General features: G+C 48.3%; 1 protein-coding gene across 12 annotated transcripts in view; it reads left to right on the top strand.

Annotated features, from left to right (window-relative positions):
- Positions 1-17,742, top strand: part of HVCN1 (hydrogen voltage gated channel 1) — a 40,949-nt gene that overhangs the window by 11,015 nt on the left and 12,192 nt on the right. For all 12 annotated transcript variants that reach the window (XM_035257591.3, XM_035257590.2, XM_078337271.1 and 9 more), the window contains one exon: positions 16,321-16,599. In XM_035257591.3, the coding sequence (XP_035113482.1) occupies positions 16,321-16,599 (279 nt within the window). The remainder of the gene's footprint in view (positions 1-16,320; positions 16,600-17,742) is intronic.

The raw sequence follows: 17,742 nt of genomic DNA, 5'->3' as shown, positions 1-17,742 counted from the left end.
AGTTCCACTCCTGTAAATATCCCATCTCGTTTCTATGCAGCCCCGCCATCATCTCACCAGGTTGACCGGCTTATCTACCAAGTCAGGAGGATTCCTAACCCTATAGAAAAAGGAGAGGAAGTTGGGGACCGTGGCTTTAGGGGGACCTGGGCCACCAGTTAAACTCCTCAGCCTGTAAGCTGCCCCTCCTGCCAGAGCTAAAGGTCTGTGATGGAGCTGTCAGCGGTGGTTTTCATCAACCTCAGACTTCCTCCCCGCCCTAGAGAAGGAAAAGCTTCTACGCTTATTTAAAGACTTCCCTGATTTTAAAAATAGGCCTTCCTCAGAACACGGATCCCCTGAGGCAGGAGGGGAGAAGTGCTGGGGCAGGTGAGCCTGCTGCCTGGAGTCCTCTTGCCTCCCCGAGAGAAGAGGTTTGCTCAGGGGTTTCTTTCCACCATCCAGGAGGAGGCACGTTCAGCAGGAGCCTGTGGTCTGCCAGGCATGGAGGTCATGCTGTGAATCGCTGGGCCCCAGGAGAGTGTGATGGAGAAGTCCTGGCCAGCCCCTGAGAGCTGGGATGAAGAAGATAGATGACAGGGTGAACGGGGGTTGCACATTCTAGGCAAAAGAAGTCATGGGTGCAAAGTCCCTGTGGTTGAAGAAGCCAGCCAAGTATGAAAGGCTCAAAGGGGAAAATGTGGCCGGAGTTGGGGGAGAGGTGAGAGGGGAGGTCAGATAGGCAGACAGAGGCCACAGTGCGCAGAACAGGAGTGGGCTTCTGGAAGGTGCTGGCTTTTTTTTTTTCTTTAGAGACAAGGTCTCGCTCTGCCACCCAGGCTGGAGTGCAGTCACATGATCACAGCTCATTGCAGCCCTGAAATTCTGGGCTCAAGCGATCCTCCTTCCTCAGCCTCCTGAGTAGCTGGGACTATAGGTGAGCACCACCATGCATGGTTAATTTTTGGATTTTTTGTAGAGATGGGATCTCACTCTGTGGCCCAGGCTGGTCTTGAACTCCTGAACTTAGTGAGCCTCCCTCCTCAGCCTCCCAAAGTGCTGGGATCATGGCACAAGACGAAAGGCACTTCCTATATAGAGGCATGAGCAACTCTACCCAGCCAAAAGTTTTAAATAAAGGAATGTTTCAGGGTCCCCGAGACCCCCTGCCCAGTGTCAGTGACTCACTAGGAGGACCCATGGGACTCACATGCAGATGCACTCCTGGCTCAGATTAATTGCCACAAAAGGATTGAAATTAAGATCAGTAAAGGGAAAATGCGCATGGGGTAAAGTTCAGAAGAAACCTGACGCAAGCTTCCAGAGCCCTCTCCTGGGTTGGGGGCGGGGGTCCTAGGGGGTCACACTTAATTCCTCCAGCAGGGAGTTGTGACAAGATGTGTTAAGTCTTCACAAGCAGAGCAACTCCTTAGAGACCCAATGCCCAGAGTTTTCACTGGGGCTGGGCACAGAGGCACCCTCTGCCTGGCACCTAGAAAAGTTCCAGACTCTCCAAAGGAAAGCAGGAGTTCAGCATGCTGTTTCCACAAGCAGTCTAGGCACAGTGAGCTGCTCTTAGCAGGGAATAGTGGGAATTTTGCAGAAGTCCACGTTCCCAGATGCCAGTGGAGGCCAGGCAGGGCTGTCTGAGGAGGGCAGCGTGGGGCCCACTGGACTGGCCCTTTTCTGTACAGGGGTTGACATGATCATGCTTGGAAGGATGCTCCCCTGCAACTGATAGAGAATGCGGCAGGGAAGGAGAGAGCAGAGAGGAGCTGTAACAGCTTCCAAGTGAGACGGGGGTTGGCCAGGGTGGTGGCAAAATGTAGGGGAAGTAGGTGGCAGATCAGGGATCATTTAGTTGCTGAAATGCACCAGGCTTCATGCTGGTTAGGGCTATAGGGGAGGGGAATTGAAGCTAGGACTGGGGACAACTGCCCTGGCCCTGCTTGGGTGGCATTAAGACCCGGGACTAGGAAGCAGCACACCCAGGTACAAGTCTTTGGACTGTCCACTGACAGGTGGTGGTTACCGTCTTGCAGGCCTCAGTTTACTCCTCTGCTAAGGGAGGAAAGACTGCATCTCAGAACTTTGATTCCCCTCTCTTTATTTATTTATTTAGAGATAGAGTCTTGCTGTGTTGTCCTGACTGGAGTGCAGTGGTGTGATCTTGGCTTACCGCAACCTCTGCCTCCCAGGTTCATGTGATGATTATGCCTCCGCCTCCCAAGTAGCTAGAATTATAGGCACGTACCACCACCACCACACCCAGCTAGCTTTCATATTTTTAGTAGAGCTGGGGTTTCACCATGTTGGCCAGGCTCTTCTTGAATTCCTGGGCTTAAGCAACCCACTTGCCTCGGCCTCCCAAAGTGCTGAGATTACAGGCATGAGCCACCGCACCCAGTCCCATCTCTTAAAATGTCGTTTTAGTTGCTTTTAAAAAAATCTTTTCTGCCATTTTTTTCTTCATATCAGCAGAGGAAAGAACAATCTGGAGGACTTGAGTTCCTGTGCTGGCTTTATCACTTACGGGTTTATGGGGTTTTTTTGGTTTGTTTGGGTTTTTTTTTTTTTTGCTTTTTTGAGATGCAGTCTCACTCTTGCCCAGGCTGGCGTACAGTGGCATGATGTCAGCTCACTGCAACCTCCGCCTCCTGAGTTCTAGCAATTTCCCTGCCTCACCCTCCCAAGTAGCTGGGACTACAGGCGTGCACTAGCACACCTGGCTAGTTTTTGTATTTTTAGTAGAGACGGGGTTTCGCCATGTTGGCCAGGCTGGTCTTGAACTCCTGATCTCAGGTGATCCACCAACCTTGGCCTCCCAAAGCACTGGGATAACAGGTATGAGCCATGGCACCTGGCCTTATATTTGTTTTTTAACAACTGTACATGAACATATGTATGGCATAATAAATTAAAATAGCAAACAGGTATATATTAGGTTGAATCATAGGGAATTGTCAACTTCTTCTGATTTTTATCTACAAAGATGGCATTTTTTAAGTCCCCTTTTATATCAGGAAAGTTTTCTTGAATTATATCTTTGTTCTGGTCTGTTAAACTCTTTCTTATTCAGAGATTCCAGTCATGAGTATGTTGGTTTCTCTTCCCACCTCCACTAAACTTTATTAACCACTTAACTCCCTGCAGGCTGGATCTCCCTCCAAAAATGTCAGTTTCTTAGAGTCAAACCTTGTATTAGTTTGTTTCACAATGCTGATAAAGATACACCCAAGACTGGGAAGAAAAAGAGGTTTAATTGGACTTACAGTTCCACATGGTGGGGGAGGCCTCAGAATCATGGTGCAAGGCAAAAGGCACTTCTTACATGGAGGCAACAAGAGAAAATTAGAAGCAAAAGCAGAAACCCCTGATAAACCCTTCAGATCTCATGAGACTTATTCGCTATCACAAGAATAGCACAGGAAAGATTGGCCCCCATGATTTAATTACCTCCCCCTGGGTCCCTCCCACAACATGTGGGAATCCTAGGAGATACAATTCAAGTTGAGATTTGGGTGGGGACACAGCCAAACCGTATACTTTTGACCCCTGACCCCTCCAAATCACATGTCCTCACATTTCAAAACCAATCATGCCTTCCCAACAGTCCCCCAAAGTCTTAGCTTATTTCAGCATTAACCCAAAACTCCACAGTCCAAAGTCATCTGAGACAAGGCAAGTAAGTCTCTTCCACCTATGAACCAGTAAAAATCCAAATCAAGCTAGTTGCTTCCTAGATACAATGGGATACAGGTATTGGGGCAAATACAGCTGTTCCAAAGGAGAGAAATTGGCCAAAACAAAAGGGTTACAGGGCCCATGAAAGTCTGAAATCCAGCAGGGCAGTCAAATTCTAAAGCTCCAAAATGATCATCTTGCATCCAGGTCAGGCTGATGCAAGAGATAGGTTCCCATAGTCTTGGTCACCTCTGCCCCTGTGGCTTTGCAGCTTATAACCCACCTCCTGGCTGCTTTCATGGGCTAGCATTGAGTATCTGAGGCTTTTCCAGGCACACAGTGCAAGCTGTCGGTAGATCTATCATTCTGGAGTTTGGAGGACTGTGGCCCTCTTCTCACAACTCTACTGTGCCCCAGTAGGGACTCTGTATGGGGGCTCCCACCCTACATTTCCTTTCTGCACTGCCCTAGCAGAGGTTCTGCATGAGGGTCCTGCCTCCGCAGCAAACTTTTGCCTGGGCATCCAGGTGCTTCTATACATTTTCTGAAATCTAAGCAGAAGTTCCCAAACCTCAATTGTTGACTTCCAACACCACATGGAAGCTGCCAAAGTTTGGGGCTTCCACCTCTGAAGCCACAGCCTGAGCTGTACGTTGGCCCCTTTCAGCCACAGCTGGAGCAGTTAGGACACAGGGCATTAAGTGCCTAGGCCCATGAAACTACTTTTTCCTCCTGTGCCTCTGGGCCTGTGATGGGAGGGGCCACCGTGAAGGTCTCTGGGATAGCCTGGAGAAATTTTCCCCAAGGTCTTGGGGATTAACATTAGGCTCTTTGATTCTTATGCAAATTTCTGTAGCCAGCTTGAATTTTTCCCCAGAAAATGGGTTTTTCTTTTCTATCACATCATTAGGCTGCAAATTTTCAAAAGTTTTATGCTTTGCTTCCCTTATGCAATTGAATGCCTTTAACACCAACCATTGGATGCTTTGCTGCTCAGAAATTTCTTCCACCAGATACCCTAAATCATCTTTCCCAAGTTCAAAGCTCCACAAATCTCTGTGGCAGGGGCAAAATGCTGCCAGCTCTTCGCTAAAACATACCAAAAGTCACCTTTTCTCCAATTTCCAACAAGTTCCTCATCTCCACCTGAGACCACCTCAACCTGGATCTTATTGTCCAGATCCTATCAGCATTTTGGCCAAAGCCATTCAGCAAGTCTCTAGGAAGTTCCACACTTTCCCACATTCTCCTGTCTTCTTCTGTTCAGCCTCTGCCTGACACCAAGTTCCAAAGTTGCTTCCACGTTTTCAGGTATCTTTTCAGCAATGTCCCACTCTACTGTTACCAATTTACCGTATCAGTTTTCACACTGCAGATAAAGACATACCTGAGACTGGGAAGAAAAAGATATTTCATTGGACTTACAGTTCCACATGGCTGGGGAGGCCTCAGAATTATGGTGTGAGGCCAAAGGTGCTTCTTTTTATTTTTTATTTTTTTGTGTGTGACGGAGTCTCACCCTGTAGCTTGGTTGGAGTGCAGTGGTGCAATCTCAATTCACTGCAGCCTCCACCTCCTGGGTTCAAGTGATTCTCCTCTCTCAGCTTTCCAAGTAGCTAGGACTACAGGTGCATGCCACCACACCCAGCCAGGTTTTATATTTTTTTGGTAGAGACAGGGTTTCACGCTCTTGGCCAGGATGGTCTCAATGTCTTGACCTCATGATCCACCCACCTCAGCCTCCCAAAGTGCTGAGATTACAGGCATGAACCACCACACCCAGCCAAAAGGTACTTCTTACATGGAGACAGCAAGAGAAAGTTAGAAGCAAAAGCAGAAACCTCTGATAAACCCATCAGATCTCATGAGACTTGTTCACTATCACAAGAATAGCATGGGAAAGATTGGTCCCTATGATTCAATTACCTCCCCTGGGTCCCTCCCACAACATGTGGGAATTCTGGGAGATACAATTCAAGTTGAGATTTGGGTGGGGACACAGCCAAACCGTATGAAACCTATTAGAAAAAAATGGAAAGTTTCACCCTCCAACCCAGTCCCTCTCTCCTCCTGGGAGTGGGATTGATTTTGTCCATTTTCCCATAACCGTAGATCAAGGAGCCCTTTCCCTGTGGGTGCGTGAGTTTACAGGCCTGCCGCATGGTGGTGTGGTGCTGTGGTGTGGGCCTTCTTCCGTGGTGTCCTGGGCAACAGACTGTGAGGTGGTTTCCAGTTTTGGGCTATTGAAGCAGGACTGGAGTGAGCCCCTGTGTGCACCTGGGAGTGTCTTGTCTTGTCGAGTCAAACGATAAGGACATTTTAAATGTTGATAGAAACTAAGGCAGCCATGGTGGCATGCACCTGCAGTCCTAGCTACTTGGGAGGCTGAGGCAGGAGGATTGCTTGAGCCCAGGAGTTTGAGGCTGCACTCCAGCCTGAACAACAAAATGAGACCCCATCTCAGAAAAAAAAATAAAATAAAAATTTGATATAAATTGGTTTAGGGCCAATCTTCTCTTTTATCCGCAAGCCTGGCGCATGAGAGAGACTCAAATATTTTTTCAAAAGGTGAAAGGAACTGCCCTGTTACCCTCCTAGGAAGGGCACACCCATTACATGCCCATCAGCTGGCATATAGGAGTGCCCACTTCCCTCTGCCTCTGTCACCCTGCTACAGTATGTGGCATGGTGTGACTTCAGGCAAGTGGTCTCTCCTCCCCAGGCCTCAGTTTCCCCTTCTGCAGAATGGAGAGACTGCGCCTACCCAGCCTGCCTACTTCTCAAAAGCATTAAAAGCATCAAGTGAGAGCAGGTGGTGTGACCAGTGAGCTCTGAGCATGAGGAGCCACTGTTGCTGGGGTTGGCTGCAGAATCGGGCTTTCTCCAAGTGATTTTGGATCACTCGAGGTCAGGAGTTCGAGACCAGCTTGGCCAACAAGGCAACACCCCGTCTCTACTAAAAATACAAAAATTGGCTGGGTGGCTCAAGGAGAATTCAGCTTTCTCCTTGAGGCCAGGACAAACGTGGCCGAGAAAGAGAAAGAGAAAGACAGCATCCTGGCTTGCTCCAGCACACACCCTCTGTCCTGGTTTCCTGTGGCTGCTGTAACAAATTACTACAAACTGGGGGTTGAGGGCGGGGGTGTCAACACAGGAACTGATTCTCACCGGTTCAGGAAACCAGAAGGCCAAAATCAAGGTGTTGGCAGGATTGGCCCTGGAGGCTTTGGGATGGGGAGATCTGTTCCAGGCCTCTGTCCCAGCCTCCGGTGTTGCTGGTAGTCTTTGGCTTGTGGACATATCACTCTGACCTCTGTGACTTTCACGTGACCTTACCCACCGCATGTTCTTTTCTCTTTTTTTTTTTTTTCTTTTTCAAGACCAAGTCTCAATTTGTCTCCCAGGCTGGAGTGCAATGGCACGATCGTGGCTCACTGCAACCTCCTCCTCCCAGGTTCAGGGGGTTCTCCTGCCTCAGCCTCCCAAGTGGCTGGGATTACAGGCACTTGCCACCATTCTGGCCTAATTTCTGGGTTTGGTTTTGTTTTGTTTCAGGTCTCACTCTGTCACCCAGGCTGGAGTGCACTGGCATGATCTCGGCTCACTGCAGCCTCTCTGGTTCAAGCAGTTCTTCTGCCTCAGCCTCCTGAGTAGCTGGGATTACAGGCACTTACCACCATGCCTGGCTAACTTTTGTATTTTTAGTAGAGACAGGGTTTCGCCATGTTTAGCAAGGCTGGTCTCAAACCTCAGGTGATCTGCCCGCCTCAGCCTCCAAAAGTGCTGGGATTACAGATATGAGCGACCATGCCCAGCCAATTTTTGTATTTTTAGTAGAGACAGGATTGTGCCATGTTGGCCAAGCCGGTCTCAAGCCCCTGACCTCACGTGATCCACACGCCTTGGCCTCCCAAAGTGCTGGGATTACAGGCGTGAGCCACCACTCCCAGCCCCTTTTCTCTCTTTGTAAGGACATCTTCATCTTAAAATCTTTAGTTACATCTGCAAAGACCTGCATTCCAAATAAGGTCACATTCTAAGGGGACAGGAATTAGAGGGGGGTGCACAATTCCACCCACTCTGCCCTCTTAGCAGGTGGCTCTCCAGTCGCCGGCTGCCTGGCTTTCTGTGAACTGCGTATTCCAGAGCATAGTCTCCAGGTCATGGAGCTCAGCGGCAGATCCTGCTTTTCCAGTTCCCCACAGTGTGTGACCGTGGACAAGTCCCCCTCACCCGGATGGCCTCAACCTGAGAGGGTTGTTAGGAGTTGAAATGAAATAACGTGTGGAAGGAAGCTAGCAGCACGCTAAGATGACAGGAGCCACGACAGAATAAGCAACTGTAGTAATACATGTTGCTGCCACTGTGTCTTGGAGTTTGGGGATGAGGTTGGTAATGAATATGCAGATCAAGTCCCCAAAAATAGCTCTGGGAGGGAACAGGGAAATGGAAACTGAAGGGACATCAGGCCATGGGAATTGGGAGTCGGCTGACTTTCTTAAAAAGTACCTTTTTCTGCTATTGTTGGATAACCACGAACTAGGGACTTTCCCCCTCCCACAGATGGCAGCTTCTGAGCCTGTAAAAATAGGCATCCACAAAAATGCTTTTCTCTCCTTCACTTCTAGGTCTGTCTTTTTCACTTTCCCCTTCTCTCCCAGGTGGTAGTTTTTCTGGTGTAATACCTGTAAGAGAGAGGTCAGCAATGTTTAACTTGCAGGAACAGTGCCTGAGATTTTGTAAATTTATTTATTAAGCATTTCTTTGTTTTTCTTTCTCTCTCTCTCTTTTTTTTTTTTTTTTTAATGGAATCTTGCTCTATCACTCAGGCTGGCTGGAGTGCAGTGGTGTGATCTCCTCTCACTGCAGCCTCAGCCTCCCGGGTAGCTGGGATTACAGGCACACATCACCACGCCCAGCTAATTTTTGTATTTTTAGTAGAGATGGGGTTTCACCACATTGGCCAGGCTGGTCTCAAACTCCTGACATCAGGTGATTGTTAAAAACGCGTGGTTTGAATGAAGAGACCCCCTCCAAACAGGCTTTGTATAAGCAACATGGCTATTTATTCACCTGGGTGCAGGTGGGCTAAGGCCGAAAAGGGTGTTAACGAAGGACAGTTTTATAGGTTTAGGGTGGGTAGTGTGGAAAGTTACAGAGTAAGATCAGTTACAGTGCTGAGGGCAGGGGCAAGGAGTATACATTACCATAAGTTTAGTTACAGTGGGGGGTGGGATAAGAGTAGTTAAGATGGCAGGGTGGGGTGAGGAGTATTCACATTATCATAATAACCGTTAAAATGGCAGGGTGGAGTAGGCGGAAGCTCCGCAGATCACACATAATGGCGAACAGAGGCAGGGGTGGAGGGTGATCAGCTGAGGCAGGCAGGACTTTAGACTTTTGGGTCCAGTCTTGGACATGGAGGCCTGACAGTGATTCACCTGCCTCAGCCTCCCAAAGTGCTGGGATTACAGGCATGAGCCACCACACCCAGCCTATTATCCATTTCTTGAGTCTCTCCCTGTGACTGAGGAAGAATCTCTGCCCTCCCAGTGTTCACAGCCAAGTGTGGTGGGGATGGTGTCTCAGTGGTTGTTAAGATGGTGTGATGTACATCCCAACCGGGGCGGGGGACAATTAAGGAAGGCCTCCCAAGGAAGGTAAAATCTAGGTGTACGACCCAGAAGATAGATGGGAAGGCGACAGGCCACGCGAAGACCTGGAAGCAAGAGAGTGTGGTCCGTGCTAGAATTGCAAGTTCCACGTGGCTGGAGGGTGGCAGAGGCAGGAATGAGGCTGGCGGGGAGACCAGGGCCTAGAGAAGCCAAGAGAGCCGGGACTTGATCCCGAAGGCAGTTGTGGGTGTGGGGGTTGCTGCACAGCAGGAAGGAGTCAGGTTGACATTGGAGGAGGAGGAGGACCCTGGCCGCAGAGTGGAGGGAGGGTCAGGGCAGGTCCTGATGACGGGGAGGGGACGATGGAGGGCCAGCCAGATTCAGGAAGTGAAATTGATGGGGTGTGAGGGAGAGGGAGGAGCCAAGGACTACTTTCTGTTCTTAGCCTGGGCAGCCAGGTGGATGTGACAGCGTGCCCTAGGGGATGTGGAAGGAGGAGTGGATTTGGGGAAAAAGGTAAGAAATGAGTTCAATTTGGGTCACAGCAAACTAAGCAGGATCTTGAACATCAGACTGGAGTCTTTAATTTGAACGTGAACAGCACTAAGAACACAGGTATGCTAAGACCCCCAAAGAGAGAGAGTCACCGGCCCTAGGACAGGGTCAGGACTCCCAGCATGGGGCAGAGACATGGTACAGGAGGCCGAGGAGGGCCACCTGAGATAGGAGGAGAAGCAGGGGGCGAAATTGCCAAGCAGAGCAGAACAGCATCAAAGAGTGTGGGACAGTCAAGCAGGCTGGAGCCACGGTCACAGGCTTTGATATGGAAAGGTGACCTCAGAGGAGCATCAGGGTCCAGTGGGAACCACAGGGATTCTTGCATGGGAGATGGAGCTGTGGGGGTGCCCCACATCAGCAACTTCACCTATAGACTTTTGGTGCTATAAGTGACAGAAACACATCTCATTGTCCCTTAAGCCACAAAGTGGCTGTATCAGTTCGTGTAACTTAGTCTGAGGGTTACTCAGGCAGTGGGCAGAGAAATGAAATGTCTAAGGATGGCGATAAGGCTGGAGGAGAGGAGTTTTGGGGTTTGTTTCCTTTTTTGAGACAGAATCTCACTTTGTAACCCAGGCTGGAGTGCAGTGACGTGATCTCAGCTCACTGCAACCTCTGGGTCAAGCAATTCTCATGCCTCAGCCTCCCGATTAGCTGGGATTACAGGCGCCTGCCAAGATGCGTGGCTATTTTTTGTGTTTTTAGTAGAGGTGGGGTTTCGCCATGTTGGCCAGGCTGGTCTCTAACGCCTGACCTCAAGAGATCCACCCATCTCCGCCTCCCAAAGTGCTGGGATTGCATGTGAAGGCCACTGCACTCAGGCAAGTCATTGTTGTTAAGGGATAATCATAGCTGGCACTTCCAGAGCTGTGGGCTACTCCAAGCCAGGCACAAGGGAAGGTGCTCTGTGCACCACACTGACTCAGTCTTTCCACAAATGCCAGGAGCCCGGGGTGCATGGCGAAGCTGCTGAGGCCCACCACATTCTCATGATCAACTCTATCTTTGCCCTTTTCTGGAACTTTTCGGCTTCTGGCATGACAGACTCTTGACTGAAAACCAGAAATGCTTTCTGCTCTGCTGAGCGCCCTAGATATTTTCATCCCAAATTACTAAAAGTTACTTCTTCACTAGTTGCAAGGTTTCAGAAAGAAAAATGTCCTCTTCTGTAAGATATAAATGCTGTTTTTGCAAAGTACCTTGAGGTTCCCACCCCACTGAGAAATAGGACAGGCTGCTCTTGTCTGCCAGGTGAGTTTCCAGAGGAAAGTATGGGGTCGGGCACGGCGGCTCACGCCTGTAATCCAGCACTTTGGGAGGCCAAGGCAGGTCGATCACTTGAGTCCAGGAGTTTGAGACTAGCCTGGGCAACATAGCAAAACTCTGCCTCTACAAAAGAATACAAAAAATTAGCTGAATGTGATGGTGTGTGCCTGTAGTTCCAGCTACTCAGGAGGCTTTTGTGAGAGATAGGTTAATCCCGAGAGGTCAAGGCTACAGTGACCTCCAGCCTGGGTGACAGGGCAAGACCCTGTCTCAAAAAAGGGAATTATGGTCAGTGGCTACCTGGAGAGCTTCAGAATACCCTTGGCCCTGGCCAGCCCTGGGAGTCCAGAGATGTTTGGTCTGGCTGAGACAAGCCCAGAGCCCAGCACAGGAGATGGGGTACCAGCGCTCTCAGCCAAGAGGTACATGATGGGCTTCTGCTGAAGTTGAGGTGTCACACGAGACTCTGGGGACACAGAGTCTTACCCTTCATGCAGGGTAAATGCTAGTGAGGAGGAAGACGAAATACATAAATGGCTGCACAGGCAGTTTCTAGTTAGATACTAGGATAAGGGCTCTCGAAGGAAAAGTGTGAGGAGGGGTTATACATGGGAGGGGAAATGATTTAGATTTTAGGGGTCAGGGAGGGCCTCTTTGAGGAAGTGACATTTTAGCTGAAGTTTCAAGCATAAGTAAGAGTGAGCCAAGCTTGGAGTGAGAAGAAGAGCATTCCGGGTTGAGGGAACAGCCCACGTGATGGCTCGGTGTGGAGTATCAGAGGGAGGGAAGGGTGGCTGGAGTGTGATGAGGAAGCTGTGGGAAGGAGAGATGCCAGTCCCCGGAGGGCCATGCACTACAGGTACACATATGTTAGACTACTGGCTGTGGTTCCTGGGTCTCTATTTATTTTTCCTTTCAGCTTTTTTTTCCTCTCTGTGTTTCCAGTTGATGTTTTCTATTGCCCTGTCTTTAAAAGTTCACTGATCTTTTCTTTGGTAGTATGTTATCAGCTGTTAAGCCCATCCAGTGATTTTTTCGTTTCTTATATGTACTTTTCAGTTCTAGAATATCCATCTGGATCTTTTTTGTAGCTACCATTTCTCTATTGAGATTCTTATTTGTTCCCTCATCAAGTTCATGTTTTCCTTGAAATCCTTGAATATATTTTTAATATCTGTTTTCAAGTCTTTGTTGGCCAGTTCCATTATCACTGACCATTTTGAGTCTTCTATTAGCTGATTTTTCTATTTGTTGTGGGCCACATTTTTCAGCTTTATCCCTGTCTGTCTAGTAATTTTTACTGTACGCTAGACAGTATGCATCTACGATGTTGACTTTGTGGTGTTGTCTTTCTAACAGAGCATTAAGTTTTGTTCCAACAGGCAGTTAATTTACTTAGGGATCACCTTGTTCTTTTTAAGGCTTTAAAAATTTATTTTATTTTATTTTAAAACAAAGCCTTGCTCTTGTCCCCCAGGCTGGAGTGCAATGGCATGATCTCGGCTCACTGCAACCTCTGCCTACCAGGTTCAAGTGATTCTCCTGCTTCAGCCTCCCAAGTAGCTGGGATTAGAGGTGCCTGCCACCATGCCTGGCTAATTTTTGTATTTTTAGTAAAGACGGAGTTTTGCCATGTTGGCCAGGTTGGTCAAGGCTTCTTTTTAAGCTTTGTTGGGATGAGTGTAATGTGGCCCTTCCTGTAAGGCTAGATTAGGTCTGCTTATAAGGCATGATTTTTCTGGGATCTCTGCTGAATGCTTAGGTGTCTAGTGAGGTCTCTACTCTGGCTGTTGGGAGCTCACATATCTCCCAACCCTGTCCTTCGTAATCTCTGGTAGTTGTTCAGCTCACAGTACCTCAAGGGTTTTTTTTCCTGAAAGTTGTATTTTTCCCTGCCTCATGAAATCTTGTTTCACACACATAACGTTTAGGACTGAACCAAAGTCCATATTTTTGGATCTCCTCCTCTGCATAGCTTTTCTATTTCTGGTACATTGCCATGCAGATTCCTGAAGGGAGGGAGCCTCAATAGCTCTGAACCATAGTCTTTGCCTTCGCAGTCCAGAAAGTACCTTTAGTCACAAAGCTAGGGTGATGGTGGGGTTTGCCTCATTCATTTCTCTAAGGGATCACAGTAAATTTCACATATTTTATCCAGTTTTATAATTCGTTATTTCAAGAGGGATAATCTGCTACTAGTTACTCTATAGTGTAGTAAGGCTAGAAACAGAAATCTCATTCTTGTGTATGTTTACACTGCTGTTTTATACATTCCAAAACAATATATAATAATATTTTCCATATATTTAACATTTTTTCTTAAGTCCTATGGCATTGGTCATATTCTTCCATATCTTTCCTTTTCAGTCAACATTATTTAGGAGCTACCCACATTGCTAGATTCATTGTTGCTTAACAAACATTTCAGTATTTTTGAGTGTCTATTAAGTGCAAGGCACTGTTCTAGGTGCTGGGTGTACAGTTGTACTTAATACTTAAATGTAAGCCAGGCACAGTGTCATGTACCTGTAATCCCAGCTACTCAGAAAGCTGAGGCAGGAGTGTTGCTTTAGCCCCGGAGTGCAAGACCAGTCTGGGCAACATAGCAAGACCACATCGCTAAAAAAAAATTTTTGTTTTAATTACCAGGCATGGTATAGTGTACCATAGTACAAACTACCTGGGAGATGGAGGCAGGAGGATTGCTTGAGTCCAGGAATTCAAGACTGCAGTGAGCTGTGATCACACTCCTGCATCTAGCCTGGGTGACAGAGTGAAATCCTGTCTCTTAAAAAAAAGAAAGAAAATGTAAGGTCTTCCTCTAAGGTATCCACTGGCCAAAAGAAACTAGCAAGAAACAACCACTGGTAAGAGGTAGGAGGAAAACCAGGAGATTGTGGCATCCTAGAAGCCAATGAAGGAAGTGTTTGAAGTAAGGAGTGATTGGTCCACTGTGTTCCGTGCTGCCAAGTAGGTACTCACAGACATCACCAGTGACCTACTGAGATGCAGTTAATTCATTTCCCATCACATGAACAGAGGATATTCATTTCTCTTTCCCACATTTAGGTGAATTATTTTTTTCTTTTTTGAGACAGAGTCTCACTCTGTTGCCCAGGCTGAAGAACATAGCTCACTGCAGCCTGAACCTCCCAAGCTCAAGCAATCCTCCCGTCTCAGCCTCCCAAGTAGCTGGGACTACACGTGTGTGCTACCATGCCTGGCTAAATTTTTTTGTTTTTGTAGAGACAGGGTCTTGCCATGTTGCCCAGGCTGGTCTCAGCTCCTGGACTCAAGTCCTCCCACCTCAGCCTCCCAAAGTGTGGGGATTACAGGTGTGAGCCACACTTGGCCAACTAGGTGAATATTTGCTTGAACATCCTTGAACATGTCACCTGTTTGAGCACATGTGCCCAAGTTCTCTATGGATTTAGGGATGGAATCACTAGATCATTCAGAAAGATACACACAACTTCAGCTTGACAAGACCATGCCAAATTGCTTCCCAAAATGATGGTGCTGGTACCTATATCTATCTTCAATATTCGAGAGACCCCACTGCTTCCTGCTTTCACCAATATTTGATGTTGTAAACTTTAAGACTCTTGCCAACCTGAGGAGTGAAAAGTTGTGTGGTTGTTACTTGACCCTGTGTTTTTCTGAGTATTAGTGGGGATGAGCATCTTGGCTATCTGGGTTTTCCCTTACACAATCTGCCTGTTGATAGCCACTGCCCGTTTTCCATGGAGTTTTTCTTACTCTTTTTGATTTACAAGATTTCTTTGTATATTCTGGTTATTGAGTCTTTGTCTATCAAATACATCGCAAATACCCCAGTTTCTGGTGTGTCTTCTAACTTTGTAGGGGTGTGTGTGTGTGCGTGTGTGTGTGTGTCATAGTAAAGCTTTTAGTTTTGATACAGTCAAATCTATTTTGTGTTTGTTTTTGTATTGTTCATTTTTGGTGGGCGAGGGGTCTCTGTTGCCCAGGCTGGAGTGCAATGGCAAGATCTCGGCTCATTGTAACCTCCACCTCCCAGCTTCAAGCGATTCTGGGGCCTCAGCCTCCTGAGTAGTTGGGACTACAGGCATGTGCCATCATGCCCAGCTAATTTTTATATTTTTTGTAGAGATGAGGTCTCACCATGTTGGCCAGGCTGGATATTTGCTTTTCCTGACCTCAAGCAATCCATCTGCCTTGGCCCGTGGGATGAGTGCTGGGATTACAGGTGTGAGCCACCATGCCCAGCCTATTTTGTGGTATTTTTTGTTATTTAAGCAATCTTTCCCTACCCTAAGCTCATGAAGTTACTTGCCTATATTGTTTTAAGACTTTTTAAGTTGTTCCTTTTTTAATACACTTTACATATTAATGTTAGCGCATCTGAAATGTATTCTGCGTGTGGGGCAAGATGGGGATTGGATTTTTTTTTCCTATTGAGAAAGCTAGGTGTCTCAGCCTCTCCAGCCTTTCTTTCCCATGGGTCTGGACTGCCACCCCCTCTCCTCAAGGCTCCCTCAAGGACATTGGGCTGTCCTTTCCTGTTCCAGGAGTCATGCAGCCTGCTTTTGCACTCATACCTATGCATATTAATTATTTAAATGTATGTAAAATTTGATGCCTGGTAGGGCAAGTTGGGCAAAGTGGATAGAGGGCACAGGGATATTTGCTTTTGCTGTAAACTACTGTCCACGGAAATAGCGCTAGCTGAACTTGGAAAATGTCCATCTGCCACGTGCCTGTCCGGTCTGATGTGTGGCGTGATGGCTTGGGGTCTCGACTTCTCTGTGAAACTCAGTGTACTTTTACTTTTGGCTTCTCCTCCCCACACCCTGCCCACAATCCCCTCCGTTTTCTGGGTTGTGGTGTCTCTGAACCCTGGGGCGGCCCTTTCAATATTCAAGCATGGCCCATGGGGGTGTTTTGGGACAGGCTGCAGTACTGATTCCGTTGGTTACTGCCAAGCAGACCACAGCGACAGGCCTGCTGGGGGCTAGAGTTTCCTGTTACCTCATAGACACTGAGACCCTGGATTCCAAAAATAACAGCACGAGAAACCACCGTGACCTCATGTTCTCTGCTCACAGGGGGCTCTGAGCACCCGGGACCGTCTTCACCTGCAGTAGCCTGGCCCGGCCTGGGCCATGTGGGCTCTGAGTGGTCCGGAGGGCCCCAGGCCACCTGGCTGAAGTTCTTGCTCTCTGTTCCTGCCCTCTAGGCAGTCACCCGCAGGGCCAAGGTGGCTCCCGCAGAGAGGATGAGCAAGTTCTTAAGGCACTTCACAGTCGTGGGGGACGACTACCAGGCCTGGAACATCAACTATAAGAAATGGGAGAATGAAGAGGACGAGGAGGAGGAAGAGCAGCCGCCACCCACACCAGCCTCAGGCGAGGAAGGCAGAGCTGCAGCCCCTGACACTGCCCCCGGCCCTGCAGCCAGGACCCCCCTTGACTTCAGGGGCACGTTGAGGAAACTGTTCAGCTCCCACAGGTTTCAGGTAGGTGGGGCCGGGGTCCGGGAGGCCCAGGGCTGGTTGGAGAGCTCTCGGAATGTGAGGCGGGCGGCAGGGCTGAGCCCATCTCGGCCCCTGCCTCATTCATATTACGAGTGTTTTCCCAGTACCTACCACGTGCCAGGCACCCTGTACTGTGCTGGGCATGCGGTAGGCAGATTCTGAGTTGTCAGGGAGCAAAGAGCCATGATCCAAAAGTAAAAGGTCCACCAATGGATGAGTATGAAAGCAAATGTGTTCTGTCCGTGCCGTGGAATATGACGCCAACATTAAAGGCAAAGCAGCGACCCCTGCCACAGTGTGGATGGACCCTGAAAACATGGTGCCGAGGGAAAGAAGCCAGACGCGAAAGGCCAGAGTGTCGGATTCCATTGATACGAAATGTCTAGAACAGGCAAATCCACAGAGACAGGAAGCAGATTGGCGGCTGCCACAGGTGGGAGTGTTTCCATTCAAGGTGATGAAAATGTTCTGAAATTCTAGTGGTGATGATTGCACAGCCTTGTGAATGGACTGAATGCCACTGAACTTTTACACCAGCTTTAAAAATGGTAAATTTACGTTATGCAAATTTTACCACACACAAAAAAAGTAAATAAAGGGTAAATAACGGAGACGGAAAAAACACTGGGTTTCATTCTGCAAAACTCAGTGCCAGAGGCTCCCCTGCCTCACAGAGAGTCATCACACTGGGGGCCTCAGTCTCTCTTGTGGAGTGATGCCCAAAATACCTGCCTGTCCTGGCCTTAACCCACTGCTGGCCTCCAGATGTGATGACAGGGAGAAAGCCGAGCAGGGGCGGTCCTCACAGATGAGCAAAGGTAACTGAACTCCTGCCTCAGCCTCCTGAGTAGCTGGGATTACAGGCACCCGCCACCATGGCTAATTTTTGTATTTTTGGTAGAAACAGAGTTTCACCATATTTAGCAGGCTGATCTTAAACTCCTGACCTCAAGTGATCTGCTTGTCTCAGCCTCCCAAAGTGCTGGGATTGCAGGTGTGAGCCACCATGCCTGGCCATGGCCTGCCATTTAATAGGGCTTTTTTTTTTTTTTAAGAAATCTTGCTATGTTCCCCAGGCTGGTCTCTAATTCCTGGTCTCAAGCAATCCTCCCATCTTGGCGTCCC

This window comes from Callithrix jacchus, chromosome 9, assembly GCF_049354715.1.
Source record: "Callithrix jacchus isolate 240 chromosome 9, calJac240_pri, whole genome shotgun sequence".
NCBI classification, from domain to species: domain Eukaryota; kingdom Metazoa; phylum Chordata; class Mammalia; order Primates; family Cebidae; genus Callithrix; species Callithrix jacchus.
The sequence above is the reverse complement of the archived record's forward strand: the minus strand, read 5'-3'. Positions and strand labels throughout refer to the sequence as shown.